General features: G+C 33.4%; 1 protein-coding gene across 6 annotated transcripts in view; it reads left to right on the forward strand.

The window, feature by feature from the left end:
- DMXL1 (Dmx like 1) overlaps positions 1-19168 on the forward strand; it is a 164179-nt gene that overhangs the window by 55610 nt on the left and 89401 nt on the right. For all 6 annotated transcript variants that reach the window (XR_014019040.1, XR_014019041.1, XM_081268583.1 and 3 more), the window contains exons 16-22: positions 3275-3394; positions 3881-4102; positions 4788-6467; positions 7381-7488; positions 16352-16521; positions 17020-17117; positions 18083-18248. Coding sequence is in view for 4 of the 6 variants with exons in the window: in XM_081268583.1 (XP_081124709.1) it covers positions 3275-3394; positions 3881-4102; positions 4788-6467; positions 7381-7488; positions 16352-16521; positions 17020-17117; positions 18083-18248 (2564 nt within the window). In the remaining 2 variants the exon portion in view is untranslated. The remainder of the gene's footprint in view (positions 1-3274; positions 3395-3880; positions 4103-4787; positions 6468-7380; positions 7489-16351; positions 16522-17019; positions 17118-18082; positions 18249-19168) is intronic.

Consider the following 19168-nt stretch of genomic DNA (forward strand, 5'->3'; position numbering starts at 1 on the left):
GGCAATGTTAATTTCAAATCTCTTTCATTAAATTTTTTTAAATAAAAATTACTCCCTTGTGCTTAAGGTTATGTCTTTATCTTTCTAGCATTTTCTTTTCTAATATTCTTCAATTTTTGATTTTTTATCTTTAAGACGAATTTTTAAAAAAGTTTTTCTTAAAACATTCAAGGAATTCTTAATGACTTTTACTCAGCAATTATCTTTGTTATTAGAGCTTTCCAGAAAATAGCAAGGAGTTGTTTTTATCTTTTCTTTCTTGTCAAGAAGAAAAGTATTTTATGGATATTTTCATTATTGGGGCATTCTTTCTTGATAGTGAAATTGTAAGAAGTAGGATTGATTTTTTTTTTTTTTTTTGTGATCATTCCTTTGTCCTTTCCTGCCTATTAATTCTTACAATTTGAATACCTAACTCAGAACACATTATCAAAGTTACCTTTTCATTTAGTTTCCTAACACAAGATGATTTAAAATATTTATGGTCATCTTTATTTTCTAAAGTGTTTTTTTTTAATAATTTTATTTATTTATTTATTTTAATGTGGTGCTGAGGATTGAACCCAGTGCCTCCTCACACGTGCTAGGCAAGCATTCTGCCACTGAGCCATAAATTCCAGGTCCTAAAAAGTTCTTTTGAAAACTTTTTCCAATACAAATTTAAAAGGGCAAAAACTTTGGGTCTCAAAAATAGTTGCTTTCTGTTTTTCACATGTTCTATGACTTATGGGGTATTTACAATGTAGTTTTTTAATGTCATTTCATATCTAACCAGGAATAGCTTATAGTGAAAACTTGAAGTGTCTTATAAATAAAAAAAGGAATAATGAACCATTGATTTTATTATAATTTTTAGAAAACTCATTTAGTTTTTTTGAGCAACTTCGTATGTTGTTTAATCTGTATAGTATGGACCAAGAAAAATTTTCTTAAATAATATGTTAGTTGATGAATACATTCTGGTCATTAGATATGCATCTGAATAAGACATTCCAGTATGAAACTTTGAAAAATTTTGGCAACAAAATTTCATCATGATATTACCAAAAGTTCTCTATAGGTTTAATGCAATGCCAATCAAAATCCCAAAGGCATTTCTTGTAGAAATAGATAAAGCAATCATGAAATTCATATGGAAAAACAAAAGACCCAGAATAGCAAAAACAATGCTAAGCAGGAAGTGTGAATCAGGCGGTATAGCAATACCAGACTTCAAACTATACTACAGAGCAATAGTAACAAAAACAGCATGGTACTGGTACCAAAACGGGCGGGTGGACCAATGGTACAGAATAGAGGACACAGAAACCAATCCACAGAGCTACAACTATCTTATATTTGATAAAGGGGCTAAAAGCATGCAATGGAGGAAGGATAGCATCTTCAACAAATGGTGTTGGGAAAACTGGAAATCCATATTCATCAAAATGAAACTGAATCCCTTTCTCTCGCCATGCACAAAAGTTAACTCAAAATGGATCAAGGAGCTTGATATCAAATCAGAGACACAGCGTCTGATAGAAGAAAAAGTTGGCTCCGATCTACATATTGTGGGGTCGGGCCCCAAATTCCTCAATAGGACACCCATAGCACAAGAATTAATAACTAGAATCAACAAATGGGACTTACTCAAACTAAAAAGTTTTTTTCTCAGCAAAAGAAACAATAAGAGAGGTAAATAGGGAGCCTACATCATGGGAACAAATCTTTACTCCTCACACTTCAGATAGAGCCCTAATATCCAGAGTATACAAAGAACTCAAAAAATTAGACAATAAGATAACAAATTACCCAATCAACAAATGGGCCAAGGACCTGAATAGACACTTCTCAGAGGAGGACATACAATCAATCAACAAGTACATGAAAAAATGCTCACCATCTCTAGCAGTCAGAGAAATGCAAATCAAAACCACCCTGAGATACCATCTCACTCCAGTAAGATTGGCAGCCATTAGGAAGTCAAACAACAACAAGTGCTGGCGAGGATGTGGGGAAAAGGGTACACTTGCTCATTGTTGGTGGGACTGCAAATTGGTGCAGCCAATTTGGAAAGCAGTATGGAGATTTCTTGGAAAGCTGGGAATGGAACCACCATTTGACCCAGCTATTCCCCTTCTTGGTCTATTCCCTAAAGACCTAAAAAGAGCATGCTACAGGGACACTGCTACATCGATGTTCATAGCAGCACAATTCACAATAGCAAGACTGTGGAACCAACCTAGATGCCCTTCAATAGATGAATGGATAAAAAAAAAAGTGGCATCTATACACAATGGAGTATTACTCTGCATTAAAAAAATGACAAAATCATAGAATTTGGAGGGAAATGGATGGCATTAGAGCAGATTATGCTAAGTGAAGCCAGCCAATCCCTAAAAAACAAATGCCAAATGTCTTCTTTGATATAAGGAGAGTAACTAAGAACAGAGTAGGGACGAAGAGCATGAGAAGAAGATTAACATTAAACAGGGATGAGAGGTGGGAGGGAAAGCGAGAGGGAAGGGAAATTGCATGGAAATGGAAGGAGACCCTCATGGTTATACAAAATTACATACAAGAGGAAGTGAGGGGAAAGGGAAAAATAATACAAGGGGGAGAAATGAATTACAGTAGAGGGGGTAGAGAGAGAAAAGGGGAGGGGAGGGGAGAGGGGATAGTAGAGGATAGGAAAGGCAGCAGAATACAACAGACACTAGTATGGCAATATGTAAATCAATGAAAGTGTAACTGATGTGATTCTGCAATCTGTATACGGGGTAAAAATGGGAGTTCATAACCCACTTGAATCAAAATGTGAAATATGATATGTCAAGAACTATGTAATGTTTTGAACAACCAACAATAAAAAAATATTCATCATGATATATTGTCTTAAAATATACATTTTGGCATAACAGTTTTAGCGATATTGCTTAAATAAATGAAAATTTTCACTTAAAAATATATATTACATAGTTCTTGTTTAGAATTTTTCCTCTTAATAAGATATTTATGTGAACATTATGATGACTGTGATGTATGATTTTTTAAGCCTTTCAATTAAAAAATGAAATTTAAGAATAACATATATATATAGTTGTTAAAATTTTAGATTAACAAATTTATGTGGTAAAGAAGTTGAATATATTCTACAATGCCATTTTGTATTTGGAATCCTAGATAAAAATTTTCAATTTTCTTTCTTTTAAAAATAGTTATTTTAAGTTGGTTTATTTGGTATGTTGTTTCATTTATCTGTGTTAATAATGAAAAATCTCACTGATACCAACAGGCAGTTCACCTAATAGATTTTCTGAAAAGTTCTACCTAGTTGTGATAGAGTACACACAAGACAGCCGTTCACTACTACATATGTGGAATTTACACTTAAAGTCAATTCCTGTCTCATTGGGTGAGTCCTTTATTTATTTATTTATTCATTTATTTTGGTTGTAGCTTTAGGCATAAATATTAAAAATTACACATGATTGGATAATTTAGGACATATTTCTTAAAGTCATTCTTACGTAGTAATGATAATTACTTAGTTAATACAGAAAAGCAAAATGAGTTTCTTGTTTTCCTGCTGTGTAAAACATTAATATGCATTGTTTTTTTTTTTTAAAGAGATAGAGAGGGGAGAGAGAGAGAGAATTTTTAATATTTTTTTTTTTAGTTCTCGGCGGACACAACATCTTTGTTGGTATGTGGTGCTGAGGATCGAACCCGGGCCGCACGCATGCCAGGCGAGCGTGCTACCGCTTGAGCCACATCTCCAGCCCCTAATATGTGTTCTGTTTTATCTTTTGTAAGGGAGTTTTGGATTATAAAGTGTAGTAGTTATAGTATTTGTAGAGTTCCCTGCCAACTTCTTGTTTTTTTTTCTTACGTTTTGTAGATGAAAAAGTGGACACGAAAATATCTGAAGCAGTTTGGCAACCAGAAGAACATTATTCTTCTTCTCCAGAGAAGATCCTGTCTCCTTTTTCACAGAAGTATCAGGCTTGCAGAGCAAATCTTCAGAGTACCAGCAAGTTGTCTTTGTTTTCCGAAATGGTGTATAGCGAAGAGTTGCATTTACCGGAAGGAGTAGAGATAATAAGTGTTAAGCCATCAGCAGGTTTGTGAATTTTATGGAAATAGTAGTTGCAACAGAGACTCTAAAGTGTAATATAGTTTTTACTGCCTGGCCCTTTAAGTTTGCCAAAACCTGATTTAGTAAGCTAATAGTAGAGCCTGAGAAAATGTTAAGTTCCACCTAGGAATCTACTCACCATTAGTTATATTGAAGGGCCCTACAAAGTGACCCTTTAATATTTAGGAAAACAAGGGACATTCACATTTGTATTGAAAAATATGAACAAGGAGGAGACGAGGAGTGTTGAAAAATACTTTAAAAATGTTAATATATTTAAGATAATGTCTAAAATTAGCAGAGAGCTGTAAAATGAATGCTAGATTTAGAATCAAGATAAGAATTCAGATTTCTAATTCCTCCTTTGTCTAGTTGTTTGATTCATACACAGCATACTTAATGTGTTTGATTAGGTTGGGTCTTTACCTATAAATGCAGGAATTGAAGTAAACTTTCCTAATGTTCCCTTTCTGCTCTAGGCTTTGGCGATTCATTTTTAATATATTGTTGTGATGTCACTAAATGCCTCCTACTGATCTTAGTGAGCCTTAAACTAAATATAGACTACCATGTTCCTAACAGTAGTTCATGCAAAAGGACTAAAACCTTTAGTTGATGAGAACATAATTATAACTAAATTTGATATTTTCATGGATTATTTTTATTGTAGGACATCTGAGTTCTTCTTCCATATATCCTGTATGCAGTGCTCCTTATTTATTGGCAACTTCATGCTCAGATGAGAAAGTAAGATTTTGGAGATGCAGAGTAACAGATGGAGAATCTGTCACATCAAAGAATGGAAAAATGGATCTTGTATATATTTGGGAAGAATGGCCATTACTTATTGAAGATGGACTTCAGAGCAATAGTAGTATAAGTGTACCTGGTAGGCCTATAGAAGTTAGCTGTGCACATACAAATCGTTTAGCTGTAGCATATAAGCAGCCTGCATCTAATAGATCTTCTCAGGACTTTTTGATGCATGTAAGTATTTTTGAATGTGAGTCTACAGGAGGTTCATGTTGGGTCCTTGAACAGACAATTCATTTAGATGAGTTAAGCACAGTGTTGGATTCTGGCATTAGTGTTGATAGCAATTTAGTGGCCTATAATAAGCAAGAGGCATGTATATTCAGTAAAGAAAGTATCACATCAAACACAAAGCATTTAGTTCATTTAGATTGGATGTCTAGAGAAGATGGTTCTCATATCCTGACTGTAGGAATTGGATCAAAACTTTTTATGTATGGACCACTGTCTGGCAAAGTACAAGAACAACCTGGTAAGGAAAACCTGGCATTTCCTCTCTGGGAGAGTACTAAAATTGTGCCTCTTTCTAAATTTGTACTGTTACGAAGCGTGGACTTGGTTTCTTCTGTAGATGGCTCCCCACCATTTCCTGTTTCTCTTTCATGGGTCCGGGATGGCATTCTTGTAGTAGGAATGGATTGTGAAATGCATGTATATTCCCAGTGGCAGCCATCTTCTAAACAAGAACCTGTTATAACAGATTCATGCAATGGGAGCACTCCGTCTATACTAAGTTTAATAAAACAGAGTACCTCATCAAGTTCTGGGTTACATCCTCCAAAGAAAACGCTGACTCGATCTATGACCAGTCTTGCACAGAAAATTTGTGGAAAGAAAACTGTATTTGATCCTTCAGTGGATATGGAAGATTCAGGTCTTTTTGAAGCAGCTCATGTACTGTCCCCAACTTTACCTCAGTACCATCCCTTGCAACTTTTGGAACTCATGGATCTTGGCAAAGTTCGTAGAGCAAAGGCCATCTTGTCACATCTTGTCAAATGCATTGCTGGGGAAGTTGTGGCTCTGAATGAAACTGAATCCAATCATGAACGCCGCCTAAGGTCTCTCACCATTAGTGCTAGTGGAAGCACTACCAGAGATCCCCAGGCATTCAACAAAGCTGAAAATATAGATTACACTGAAATAGATTCTGTCCCTCCACTTCCGTTATATGCCTTACTTGCAGCTGATGATGATAGCTGTTATTCATCTTTGGAGAAATCTAATGAGAGTTTTTTAAATAAATCAAGCCAGTTGTCAAAAGAAAGTTATGATGAACTTTTTCAGACTTCAGCTATAATGCCTGATATTCATGTGTTAGAGACAGATGAAGAAACTACAAAGCCCAGAGTTATTGACCTTTCACAGTATAGTCCAACTTATTTTGGTCCTGAGCATGCTCAAGTTCTTTCTGGCCACTTACTTCATTCTAGTTTACCAGGACTTAGCCGGATGGAACAGATGTCTCTGATGGCCTTAGCAGATACTATTGCAACTACAAGCACTGATATTGGAGAAAGCAGAGACAAAAGCCAAGGTAATACTAAATTCCATAGAGTATTTGAAGATATAGCTGATAATATTTTTACTTATTTTCACAGAAAAATGATCTTAAATTTTTTTAATAAAATGATGCTATGAAGACTTAAAAAACATTATTTCTATCTTTATAGTAGTTTTGACTTCAATAAATATTTTATATCCCATAAATCATAGTGCCATAAAGGAAGGACACAAAAAATCATCATGGCACTCATTTTTGTTGAATATTTGTGAGTTTAGCAAAAGTTAACAAATTTTTTTGTGGTATTAGGGATTGAACTGAGGGCCTCATGCTTCCTAGGCAAGCACTCTATCACTGGGAGCTACATTCCCAGCCAACTGATTTTTATTAAACAATTATTTTAGGTACTTGAAAATGCAGTAATTTCTGTTGATTTTTTTCAAGTTATAATAATATAACTTGATAAATAATAAAACTAGCATAAGTAATTACTCTTACCTATAATAACAAAAGAAAGCATAAGAAAATTTGATCTTTTTATCACACAGGAAGTATTTTTTTAAAAATCTCCTGAATTTATGAACAAATTTGGACAATTTCCCTCAAATCTCAGATAAGGTGTGAAATTAACTATTTAAAAATTCAGTTACATTGTAATTTAAATCAAATAAGATCAAATTATAAAGAATGTTAATAAATTCTGAGTCAGTTCATTCTCTTTTTTGTTATTTTTCCAGTTATTTAGCTATATAATATCTTTGTAATGTAAAATTATGTAGAAAAAGGGAATATTAGAAAATATTTTAGATAACCTTTGTGTCAGCTTAAAATGTTTTATCATGGTTTCTGGTGCTGTGACATATGCTGATTGTCAGAAATTTTAGTATTGTTTTGCTTACAAAATGTTTTTTTTTTTTTTTTACAATTTTTTTTTTTCTATTTGCAGGTGGAGAAACTCTTGATGAATGTGGCTTAAAATTTCTTTTGGCTGTTAGACTCCATACATTTCTTATAACTTCCCTTCCAGCCTGTAGAGCTCAACTCCTTCACCAAGGTGATTTGGTAGTAATCTCTTTGGGAAGAGGGAGCATGCATGGAAGGGTAGGGTTATGGGGATGGAACCCAGGGCCTTGCACATGCTAGGTAAGCACGTGCTGTATTACTGAGCCACACTTCCAGCTGATTTTGGTAGTAATCTATTACAGGGAAGAAAGTCAAGTAGAAAGAGAGAGAAACTTATGACTTTTATACTTATTTTTTTGCCTAGGCATGATAGTGATGCTGAGTATGATGTATTCTAAGTTCCCTTTATTTCATTATTTATTTGTTTATTTGTTTGTTTGTTTATTTATTTATTTATTTATTTATTTGGTATCGGGGAATGAATTCAGGGGCACTCAACCACTAAGCCACATCCCCAGCCTTTCTTTTGTATTTTATTTAGAGAGGGGTCTCACTGAGTTGCTTAGTGCAACTTTGCCATTCCTGAGGCTTGCTTTGAAATCATGATCCTTCTGCCTCAACCTCCGGAGTTGCTGGAATCACAGGCATGCAACACCTCACCCAGCAGTTTCCTTTATTTTTAAGAAGTTTATTTCCTCTTTATCTTCTTTGTTAAGACCTAATATTTTTAATGGTAGATGAAAAGGGCAATCAGATATTCTGCGTTTTTATTTATTTATTTATTTATTTTTTGATTACTAGAGAGTGAACCCAGGGGCACTTAACCACTGAGCAACAGTCCCACCCCCCCTTTTTTTTTTTATTTTGAGACAGGATCTTGCTAAATTGCTTAGGGCCTTGATTAGTTTCTGAGGCTGGCCTTGAACTTGCGATCCTCCTGCCTCAGCCTCCTGAGTCACTGGGATTACAGGTGTGTGCACACCCAGCTCTGTGTTATGTTTTTAAATGTGAAATATTAAAGGTAAATTAGTATTGTTTTATTCACTTTAATTTTTTCTTTAGATTTTTCTCTTTTTTTGCCTTTTTGATATTCATGTAAATTGAGATCCCCCCCCAAATATGAACACTTCTTATAAAAATAATACATTCAAATTTAAATGCTTTACACAAAGGAAACACAGAATATAAAAAATAAAAATTTGAGCTGTGGTTGTGGCTTAGTGGTAGAGTGCTTGCCTAGTTATGCAAGGCTCTGGGCTCAATACTCAGCACCATATAAAACTAAATAAATAAAATAAAGATATTTTGTGTCCAACCACAACTAAAAAAAATTTTTTTTAAATTTATGAAATTTGTACCCCTGAAACAGATAAAATTAGTGTGTATTGCAGATATTAGTTTAATAGCATTATATTTCAGATATGCTCATGTACTATTTAGACAGTACTCTTACGGTTGAAAGTAACAAAAATCTCACTTCAGATGACTTAAAACAGAATATTTATGGACTCAATTCCTAGAAGCTTAAAGAGATGAAGCTGGGTTCCAGAGTGGATAGTGTTACTGGTACTCTGCAAATGAGCCTCTATTCACTGGTCCCTGTCTCTTGTTCTTTATTTTCTATTTTGTTTCCCTCCTTGCTTCCTTTCTCCCCTCATTTTGCATTTTGCTTTGGAAATTAAAGTTAAAACTTAGTTGAGATTAATTAATTTTTTTTTTAAGAAAAAAGTTTTATTGTAAAATGGCAATTCTGTATATTTAAGGGATACATGTAAGATATATGTATACAAAGTGGAATGATTAATTTAAGCTACTTAATATCCATCTGCTCAAGTACTTATGTTTGAAGGTGCAAACACTTGAAATTCGCTTTTAGCAATTTTGAACTATGCAAATGTACTATTATTAAGGGTAATCCTCATGTTGTACAAGAGACCTCAAAAACTTATTCCTTTTGTCTTTGTATCCTTTAATCAGTATCTCCCCATTATCCCTATCTTCCAGCTTCTAATTACCACTATCCTACTCTGTTTCTATGAGTTTTGTTGTTTTAGATAGCATTAGTGAAAATATGTAATATTTGTCTTTATATGACTTTCATTTTCTTTTTTGTTATTTTTCCAGTTATTTAGCTATATGATATCATTTGGCGTAAAGTCCTTTAGATTTATCCAGGTTATTGCAGATGACAGAATTTTTTTATGGCTCTTTAGTATTCCTTTGTGCATTTTCTTTATTCATTCATTCATTGATAGACACAAAGATTGATTTCATAACTGAGATATTGTGAATCATACCCCAGTAAACATGGGGTTTAGGTATCTCTTTAATATATTGATTTCAAATCCTTTGGATATGTACAGAGAAGTAGGGTTGCTAAATCTTATGTTAATTCTAGTTTTAGTTTTTTGAGGAATCTGTATATCTTTTTCCATAATGGCAATAATAATTTACATTCCCACCAATAGTGTATGACTTCCCTTTTCTGTATATCCTTGCCAATGCTTATTATCTTTTTGATGATAGCCATTCTAAAAGGTATGAGGTGATATTGTAGCACGGAGCATGGTTTGGTGGTATCTTTGTCTCATGAATTTGAAAAATGAACTCCACAGACACAAAGGGTGAGAGCAAAGTAACAGGATTTATTAGAGTAACATAAAGAAAGCAGAACTTCTGTATGAGGAGGAATGGAAAGAGAGGGTTGCCAGTGAGTGGTATTGTCTGGGGATGTATGTAAATCTGTAAGGTTAAGGAAGCTAGCTAGCTCTTGACCCAATCCTGGCTAAGGTGCTCCATAAGCTCTTCACATTCCCTCTGGTCCTATAAGTTTCTCTTTATGGAGGGGGTCTGGGTATTAGGCAACATTTGTCTCACTGTCACTTACTTTTTCTGCTTACACAGGGATGGGCTTGACCTTGATGAAGCCTGGCCTTTTGTGCCTGTAGTCTCTCAGCCTGCTACACAGAAATCTGACCTTTTGAAGGGGCCCTACCTACATATTTAGCTCTTTCTCTTGCCTCACAATTGTGGTTTTCATTTGCCACTTCCCTTATCAACAAAAATGTGTTTGTTTGTTTTTTTTGTAGGCCATTCATATGTCGGTCTTTGGTAAATGTCTGTTCAGGTCTTTAGATAAAGTTATTTGATTTTTTTTCTTTTTTATTATTGGGTTTCTTATATATTTTGGATATTCACCTCTTATCAGGTGTGCAGATTAAAAGATATTTTCTCCTAATCTGTAGGTTGTCTTTACTCTCTGTGAGTTAAATCCTTTGCTCTACACAAGCTTTTTAAATTTGATGTAATCCTATTTGTTTTTGTTGCCTGTGCTTTAGGGATCTTATCCAGATCAGTGACATGGAGATTTTCTCCTGTTTTCTTCTGGTAGTTTTATAGTTTCAGATCTTAAGTTTTTAATCCATTTTGTATAGTTAACAAAAAGATTATTAAGTCATTTTGGAGAATTGATTTCTATATTATTATGTAATATATTTATTTTATTTCTGATGACTTTCCTTGCTTTCAAGTTTACTCCATTTGAGATGAATATATGTATTCCTGATTCATTTGATTAGTGTGAGTATGGCATTTTGTTATCCATTTACTTACAGGCTATATTTATCTTTATATTTAAATCAGGTTTCTTGGAGACAACATAGTTGTACTTTTGTTTTTTGAATCACTCTAACAGGCTCTGTCTTTAAATTGAAATATTTTAACTTTTGTCCGTTCAAAGTTAACATTGAGGTAGTTGATTGATATCTGCTATATTTGCCACTATTTTCTATTTAATGGTTTTGTTTTCGTTTCTATTTTTTAATTCATGAATGGTACTTGTACATATTTATGGGGTATAATGTGACATTCTAATGTATACAGTGTTTAATGATTAAATCGGGGTAATTGCATATATATCACTACAGTTATTTCATTGTGCTGGGGACATTCAAATCCAACTCAAATTCTGCTAGCTATTTTCAAACAATCCATTGCTATAATCCTTTATTCCTATTTTCTTCTACTCTTGAGGTTTTATTTTTTTAATATTTTAATACCTTTATTTCACTTATTTATTTTATGTGGTGCTAAGGATCGAACCCAGGGTCTCGCACATACGAGGCAAGCACTCTACCACTAAACCACAGTCCCAGCCCTACTCTTGAGGTTTTAATGAGCATTTTACATAATTTCATTTTCTCTCCTTTCTTTCTTACTGTATCAGCTGTACTTACTTTTTTTTTTTTTTTTTTTTTTTTTTAGTGTTGCCCTAAAACTTGCATTATACACTTTCAAATAACACTATACTTTTTCATGGATAATATGAGTACCTTATAACAACAAAATTGTTATTTTTTCTCTTATCTGTTGAATCATAACTGCCAGTAATTTCACTTATACATAAGCATATGCATGTACATAAAATATGCACATGTGCATGAATAATCAAATATATTCTTATTAAAAAAATAAGTTTTTACTTAATGTTTTCTTAATCCTCTTCTATTGCTTGTTTTTTCTTTATGTAGAACCAACTTTCTGACCTATATCATTTTCCTTTTTCTGAAGAGCACCTTTTTTTTTTTTTTTCTTGGTTATACATGGACACAATATCTTTATGTGGTGCTGAGGATCAAACCCAGTGCCTCACATGTGCAAGGCAAGTGCTGTGCCACTGAGCCACAACCCCAGCCCTGAAGAGCATCTTTTAAGATTTTTTTGTAGATCATATTTATGAGCAATGATTTCATCAGTGTGTTTGAGAAAAATTTTTTATTATAATTATTTTTTTTTAATTTTTTTGAATCCACTGCAAGAGAAATTAGGAAAACTATTCTATTCACAATAGCCTCAAAAAAAAAAAACAACAACAACACTTGGGAATCAACATAACAAAAGAGGTGACAGATGTCTATAATGGAAACTACAACACTAAAGAAACAAATTGAAGAACACCTTAGAAGATGGAAAGATCTCCCACACTCTTGTATAGGCAGAATTAATATTGTCAAAATGGCCACACTACCAAAAGTCTTATACAGATTTAATGTAATTCTTATTAAAATCCCATTGACATTCTTCACAGAACTGGAAAAAGCAGTCATGAAATTCATCTGGAAAAATAAGAGACCCAGAATAGACAAAGCAAACCTTAGCAAGAAGAGTGAAGCAGGAGGCATCACGATACCAGACCTTAAGCTATAATACAGAGTTATAGTAACAAAAACGGCATGGTATTGGCACCAAAACAGACATGTAGACCAGTAGTACAGAATAGAAGACACAGAAACAAACCCACATAAATACAGTTATCTCATACTAGACAAAGGAACCAAAAACATACCTTGGAGAAAAGATAGGCTGTTCAACAAGTGGTGCTGGGAAAACTGGAAATCTGTATGTAACAAAATGAAACTAAACCTCTGTCTCTTACCCTGCACAAAAATCAAGTCAAGGCTGGGGTTGTAGCTCAGTGATAGAGTGCTTGCCTAGCATATTTGAGGCACTGGGTTCAATTCTCAGCACTGCATATAAATCAATAAAATCTATTGGCAACTAAAAAAATATTTAAAAAAATTCAACTCAAAGTGGATCAAAGATTTAGGCACTAGAACAGAGACCCTGTGCCTTATAGACGAAAAAGTAGGACCAAGTCTCCACCTTGTTGGCTTAAGACCTGATTTCTTTAACCAGATTCCTAAAGAGCAAGAAGTAAAATCAAGAATCGTTAAATGGGATAGATTCAAACTAAAAAAGCTTCTTCTCAGCAAAGGAAACAAACAATGAATAACATGAAGAGCCTATGGATTGGGAAAAAATCTTTAGCACATGCACCTCAGATAGAGCACTAATCTCCAGGAAAATATAAAGAACTCAAAAAACTTAACACCCCCCCCCAAAAAAAAGGACTAGTCAATAGATGGGGTAAGGAACTGAACAGACACTTCACAGAAGAAGAAATACAATCCATCAATAAATATATGAGAAAATGCTCATCATCTCTAGTGATGAGAGAAATGCAGATCAAAACTACACTGAGATTTCATCTCACTCTAGTCAGAAAGGCAATTATCAAGAATACAAGCTTTGTACAACCAGTGATATGAAAAATTGTGCTCTATACGTGCAGTATGAATTGTAATGCATTCTGCTGTCATATCTATAACAAATTAGAATAAAAAAATAGTGCCTAGTAGTTAAGTTAAAAAAAAATAATACAACCAACAATAAGTCTTGAAGAAGATGTGGGGGAAAAGGTACAATCATACATTAATGGTGAGACTGCAAATTGGTACAACCACTCAGGAAAGCAGTATGGAGATTCCTCAGAAATCTTGGAATGGAACCACCATTTGACCCAGTTATCCCACTCCTTGGTTTATACCCAAAGGACTTAAAATCAGCATACTACAGGGACACAGCCACATCAATGTTTATAGCAGCTCAATTCACAACAGCTAAACTATGAAACCAGCCTAGGTCCCCTTCAAGAGATGAATGGATAAAGAAAATATGGTATATATACACAATGGAATACTACTCATCTCTAAAGAAAAATGAAATTATGGTAAATGGATGGAACTGGAGACTATCATGCTAAGTGAAACAAGCCAAACCCCAAAAACCCAAAGGCCCATTGTTTTCTCTGATAAGTGGATGCTAATTCATAATGAGACAGGAGTAGGGAAGAATGAAGGAACTTTGGATTTTGTGGAGGGGAGTGAAGGGAGAGGAGGGGGTGTGGGTATGGGAAGGATGGTGGAATGAGACAGACATTATTACCCTTTATACATGTATGATTATACCATTGGTGTGACTCTGCACATGTTCAGCAAGAGGAATGAGAAATTGTGCTCCATTTGTGTACAGTGTGTCAAAATGTATTCTGTCATGTATAACTAAATAGAAAAAAAATTTTAAAAAGGTTTTTTATTTGTAGATGGACACAAATACCTTTATTTATTTTATGTACTGAGGATCCAACCCAGAACCTCATACATTGTAGGCAAGTGCTCTGTCACTGAGCCACAACCACATCCCTTTTTATTATAATTATTAGTACATATTAATTGTACAAAATAACTGATTTAATTATGACATATGTGACATTACATGCTTTGATTGTATTCCCCCTCACTGTTACCCTTGAGAAAGTCTTTTTTAACTCATTGAACTTTGAAGGATAATTTACCTGACTTTAGAATTCTGGTTTGATAGTTTTTTTTTTTTTTTCTCTCAGCACTTTAAATATTTCACTCAGTTCTCTTGTTCATATCCTTTCCAAAGGGAAATCTACTGTAAACCTTACCCTTGTTCTTCTATGGGTAAAGCGGTTATTGTTTTTTATTTGTGTTTTAGCTCTTGTTGAAATTCTTCTTTTGTTTTTGGTTTCCTGTAATATGTATAGGTGTATTTGGTATTTGGGATAATACAACCTGTTCATTGCTTTCTGAACAATCTGTGATTAATTTGGGAATGTTCTTAGCGGTTATAACTTGAAAAATTTTATCTCCTTCTCTCTTGTGTCTCCTACTAGTTCAATTATAGTTATGGTAAGACTTTTGCAATTAGCCTGCAGTTCCTGATGCCCTGTTCTGATTTCATTCATTGAATTTTTTGTTTCCATTTCAGTTTGAGAAAATTCTGTTGTTCTACTGTAGGCTTACATATTCTTTCCTTGACTGTGTTGAGTCTGTTGATGAGCCTGTCAAAGACATCCTTAATTTCTATTTTCAGTTTTAGCTTTTCCTTTTGGTTTTGTTAGAGTCAATATCTGTTTGTCTTTCTCTCTACTTCTCTGCCTATATTATCATCTTTTTTTTCCCCCTATGATTTTGTGGCAAAGGTATTCTTTTTTTTTTCCTTGTGGTAAGAACACAACATGTGATCTCTCCTAACAAATTTATAAGCAAACAATACATTATTGTTGACTATAGGTACAATTTTGTGTAGCAGAACTCTAGATTTATTCATTTTGTTTGACAGAACCTGAGGATTCCTGAATTGTAATTGCACATTTCCCTCTTCCCAGCCTTTGATAACCATCACTCCTCTATTTGATTTTATGAATTTGACCATGTCAGATACCTCAGCAAAGTGGACTCATGAAATATATTTGTTTCTGTGGGTACTTTATTTCACTTAGCATTATGTCCTCAGGGTTCAACCATGTTGTCACATATTGCAGAAATTTCCTTTTTGAGGCTGAGTAGTATTTCATAATGGATATAAGCCACATTTTAAAATCCATTCATCTGTTGTATTTATGTTGGTGCCACATTTTGTCTATTGTGAGTAATGCTGCTATGAACATAGGAGTGTTACTGTTATGGGCCAAATTGTATTCTGAGTTCTTTAGCTATATTATTTTATTTAATCTTTAAAGCTATGTAATATGATAGTTCCATGGTTAGTCCCATTTTATAAATGAATGAAGAAACTGAGACAGGAAGAAACTCAATTATTTGCCCACATTTATATATTTAGTTAGTGGTAAAACTGGAATTTAATGTATGCATTAAATTCTGGAGTCTGTGCAGTGCTGTGCTTAGTTCACTAAGCTATATACTATTTACTTAATATCTTTTAATTCTAAGGAATTAAGTCCATAAAACAAATGTTGACCAGAGGAAAGTAAGAAGCAGCTTTGAGGAGGGAAGCATACCAATATAGAATACTGCTTAAAGTGTTTCTCCTTGTCTTAAAAGGATCATGGGTAATTGCTAGAGAATGAAAATACTGTAGCACAATGGCAAGTGGCATTTGCCATAAATATCTATTGTGGTTTTTCAAAAAAATATATGTACAAAATATATGCTCATTGGAGTACCACAGTTGTTTGGAAAACCAAAAATAATAAATTACTCAACTTCTAGCACTCTTAAAAGATTTAAGTATAGTTATGAATCTCATAAAAACTTATACATTTTTACTGCAAATATGTAATACACATTTCTGGTAATCGTTTTATATCATATTCATATTTCTTATAAACATTTTTGACATTTCTTCAGGCCTGTCTACTAGTCATTTTGCTTGGGCATTTCACTCAGTAGCAGAAGAAGAACTGTTAAACATGTTGCCAGCAATGCAGAAAGATGATCCCACTTGGTCTGAACTAAGAGCAATGGGTGTGGGATGGTGGGTCCGGAATACCCGCATCTTACGCAAATGCATAGAAAAAGTAAGCATGTTTTGTTTTGGTGTAAAAATAAATTGATATATTTTGGATGTTTGTTTAAATGACAGTCCATATTTTCTCTGCTCTCAATTATTCCCTTTTGTTTTGAGAGCAACAACATACTTTCAAATAGTCCTTATTTTTCAAAATGTTAATATAATTTTTAAAAATTTACATTTTAATTCCTAAAATTCTAGTTGACACATTTGTTTAGTGGTATATTTCTGACTTGTACAAAATAGTACATGTTTAGAAAAATAAAATAGTACAGAAGAGCTTGTAATAAAAGGAAGTAGTCCTGTTACCTCCCCTTTGTATCCTTCAGTATCATAAGTTACTTTTATTTGTTTGTATGTATACACATATATTCATAGCATATATTAAAAAGATTTATTTAACATTGAAATAGATAACATATGCCAGTCTAATATGTGAAGGCAATTATTTGTTGACTTACAACCTATTTCTGTGAAAGTTTGAACAATATTTTTCTTATTATAGGTAGCCAAAGCAGCCTTTTATAGAAAAAATGATCCTTTAGATGCTGCCATTTTTTACCTTGCAATGAAAAAGAAAGCTGTGATTTGGGGCTTATATAGGTAAGGAAAAGAGAAAAAAAAACTTCATTAGGAGTAAATGCATAAAGTAATATTTATTCTTGTTGATGTTGATTCATGTAGATTTTTAATTATTTTTGTGTTTATGAAGATATTTCAAAGGAAAAAATCTTAGGTGTCCTTTGCAAGTGGGAGAACCCTGATCAGGTCACATTTGTTTGTTTTGGGATTTATCAGTCCAGAAATGTATTTTTTCTTATTTTAAGAACTTCTCAAGCTGCTTCTATGATATGAAAGCCAACAACTTGCATTTGGTGTGGGGAAGATGATGAATTGGTGGAGTCTGGAACAAGCATCTGCTGTCTGCCTCATTGAGTTCTCATGGGCTAGTAGATCCATTAAAACTGCCTCCCTCCTTTGGGTGCTCATCTTATTCCAAGCTGAATTCATTTAGAATTTTCTCTTTCACTTCTTCACAGCAGGGGGAGATTACCATAAATAGTTCACCATTTGTTTTGGATTTTATTCCAAGTGATTTGCATGACAACATTTGGGAGAAAACCATAATGTCAAATCCATTTCTGAGAGACTGGCCTTTCAGGATTGTTTTCAGTAGGGGAAATTTGTTAGAGTTTGATCACCAAAGTCATCCTTTGATGGACAAGAGGAAGAGGTTATTGATGATGTTTAAATGCTAAAGTAGCACAGAAGTTAATATTATTTTATATGAATATAAATGCTTACATAATTGTTATTTTGCCTTAATTTAATAATTTTTATATGCTGCTAATGCAATGTTCTTTGTAATTTGAAAGAAAATTTTTAAGTAATCTCAGAGATATGGATGGAAAAGTATTCTTTTTTCACTAGGTAAAGCAGATACATAGTAATTTATGAACTGGCAAATGTTTCTTTCAAGTTCTAACTTTTAAGTCCTAACTTTAGAAGATTGTTCAGATATAGAAACATTATATTCCAAGATTTACCTACTTTCTTTTCCTTTATAGATCTCAAAAAGATACCAGGATGACACAGTTTTTTGGACACAATTTCGAAGAGGAGAGGTGGCGTAAAGCAGCTTTAAAGAATGCCTTTTCTTTGCTAGGCAAACAAAGATTTGAACATTCTGCAGCATTTTTTCTTTTAGCTGGTTGCCTCAGAGATGCAATTGAGGTAATGAATAAAACTTCTTTTAAAAAATTGCATTATCATCCTTCTAAGCTCTTTATCTAGATTTTTTAAAAATATTTTTTAGATGCAGACCGACACAATACCTTTATTTTATTTATTTATGTTTGTGTGGTGCTGAGGATCAAACCCAGTGCCACACACATGCCAGGCAAGCACTCTACCACTGAGCCACAACCCCAGCCCGTCTTTATCTGGATCTTAAATTTTTATATTTTAATTTCAGCTTTAGTAGATAACAACCCAAACCTAAGTAACTGAAATAACTGATAATCTTTAATAGTGGCTTTAAAAATTTTGTCACTTAGATTGAATAGTATTTATACAGAATTAGGATAAACCAGCTTGCATTGGTTGGTTAGTAGGATAAATAGTTTATGTGGACTCCTAAAACATGAACAGGTAAACAAAAGATCTCTTTTCTCACTTTAAACCTATTTAAATGTTTATCTGACTCTGTCTTAGTTGATGAACCTTAGAAAGTTCTTCAGTGATTAGTTCTCTGTAAACCTTAAAAAATTATGAATAGATTTGCCATTTCTGTCTCAAAGTATCCTTTGGCTCAGAGTCTCATACAGGAATCAAGACAACTTTTTAATTTGGAAATGCTGTACTCTGCTGGGGTGAATAGAGAATATACTCTTGAGAGTAAATTTATAAAATATATGACTTGCATTGACATTGTTTAGAATTATTTGCTATTTCCTCATTCAGCTAAATCTTTTTGCAAATAAGTATTTAGTAATAGCCAATAGATTTTGAAATATTAACATAATTCTTACCTAGTGGATTTGTTAAAACAGGCAATATATGTTTTGTTTCTTCTTATCCTTCTTTGGTAATTTTGGAGATTAATAAAGCCTTGTGTTTTTCTAGTTGTTAGAAAGTTGAGTTTATCCTAAAAT

The sequence above is a fragment of the Spermophilus citellus genome, assembly GCF_964194105.1.
Source record: "Spermophilus citellus genome assembly, chromosome: 1".
Classification (NCBI taxonomy): Eukaryota; Metazoa; Chordata; class Mammalia; order Rodentia; family Sciuridae; genus Spermophilus; species Spermophilus citellus.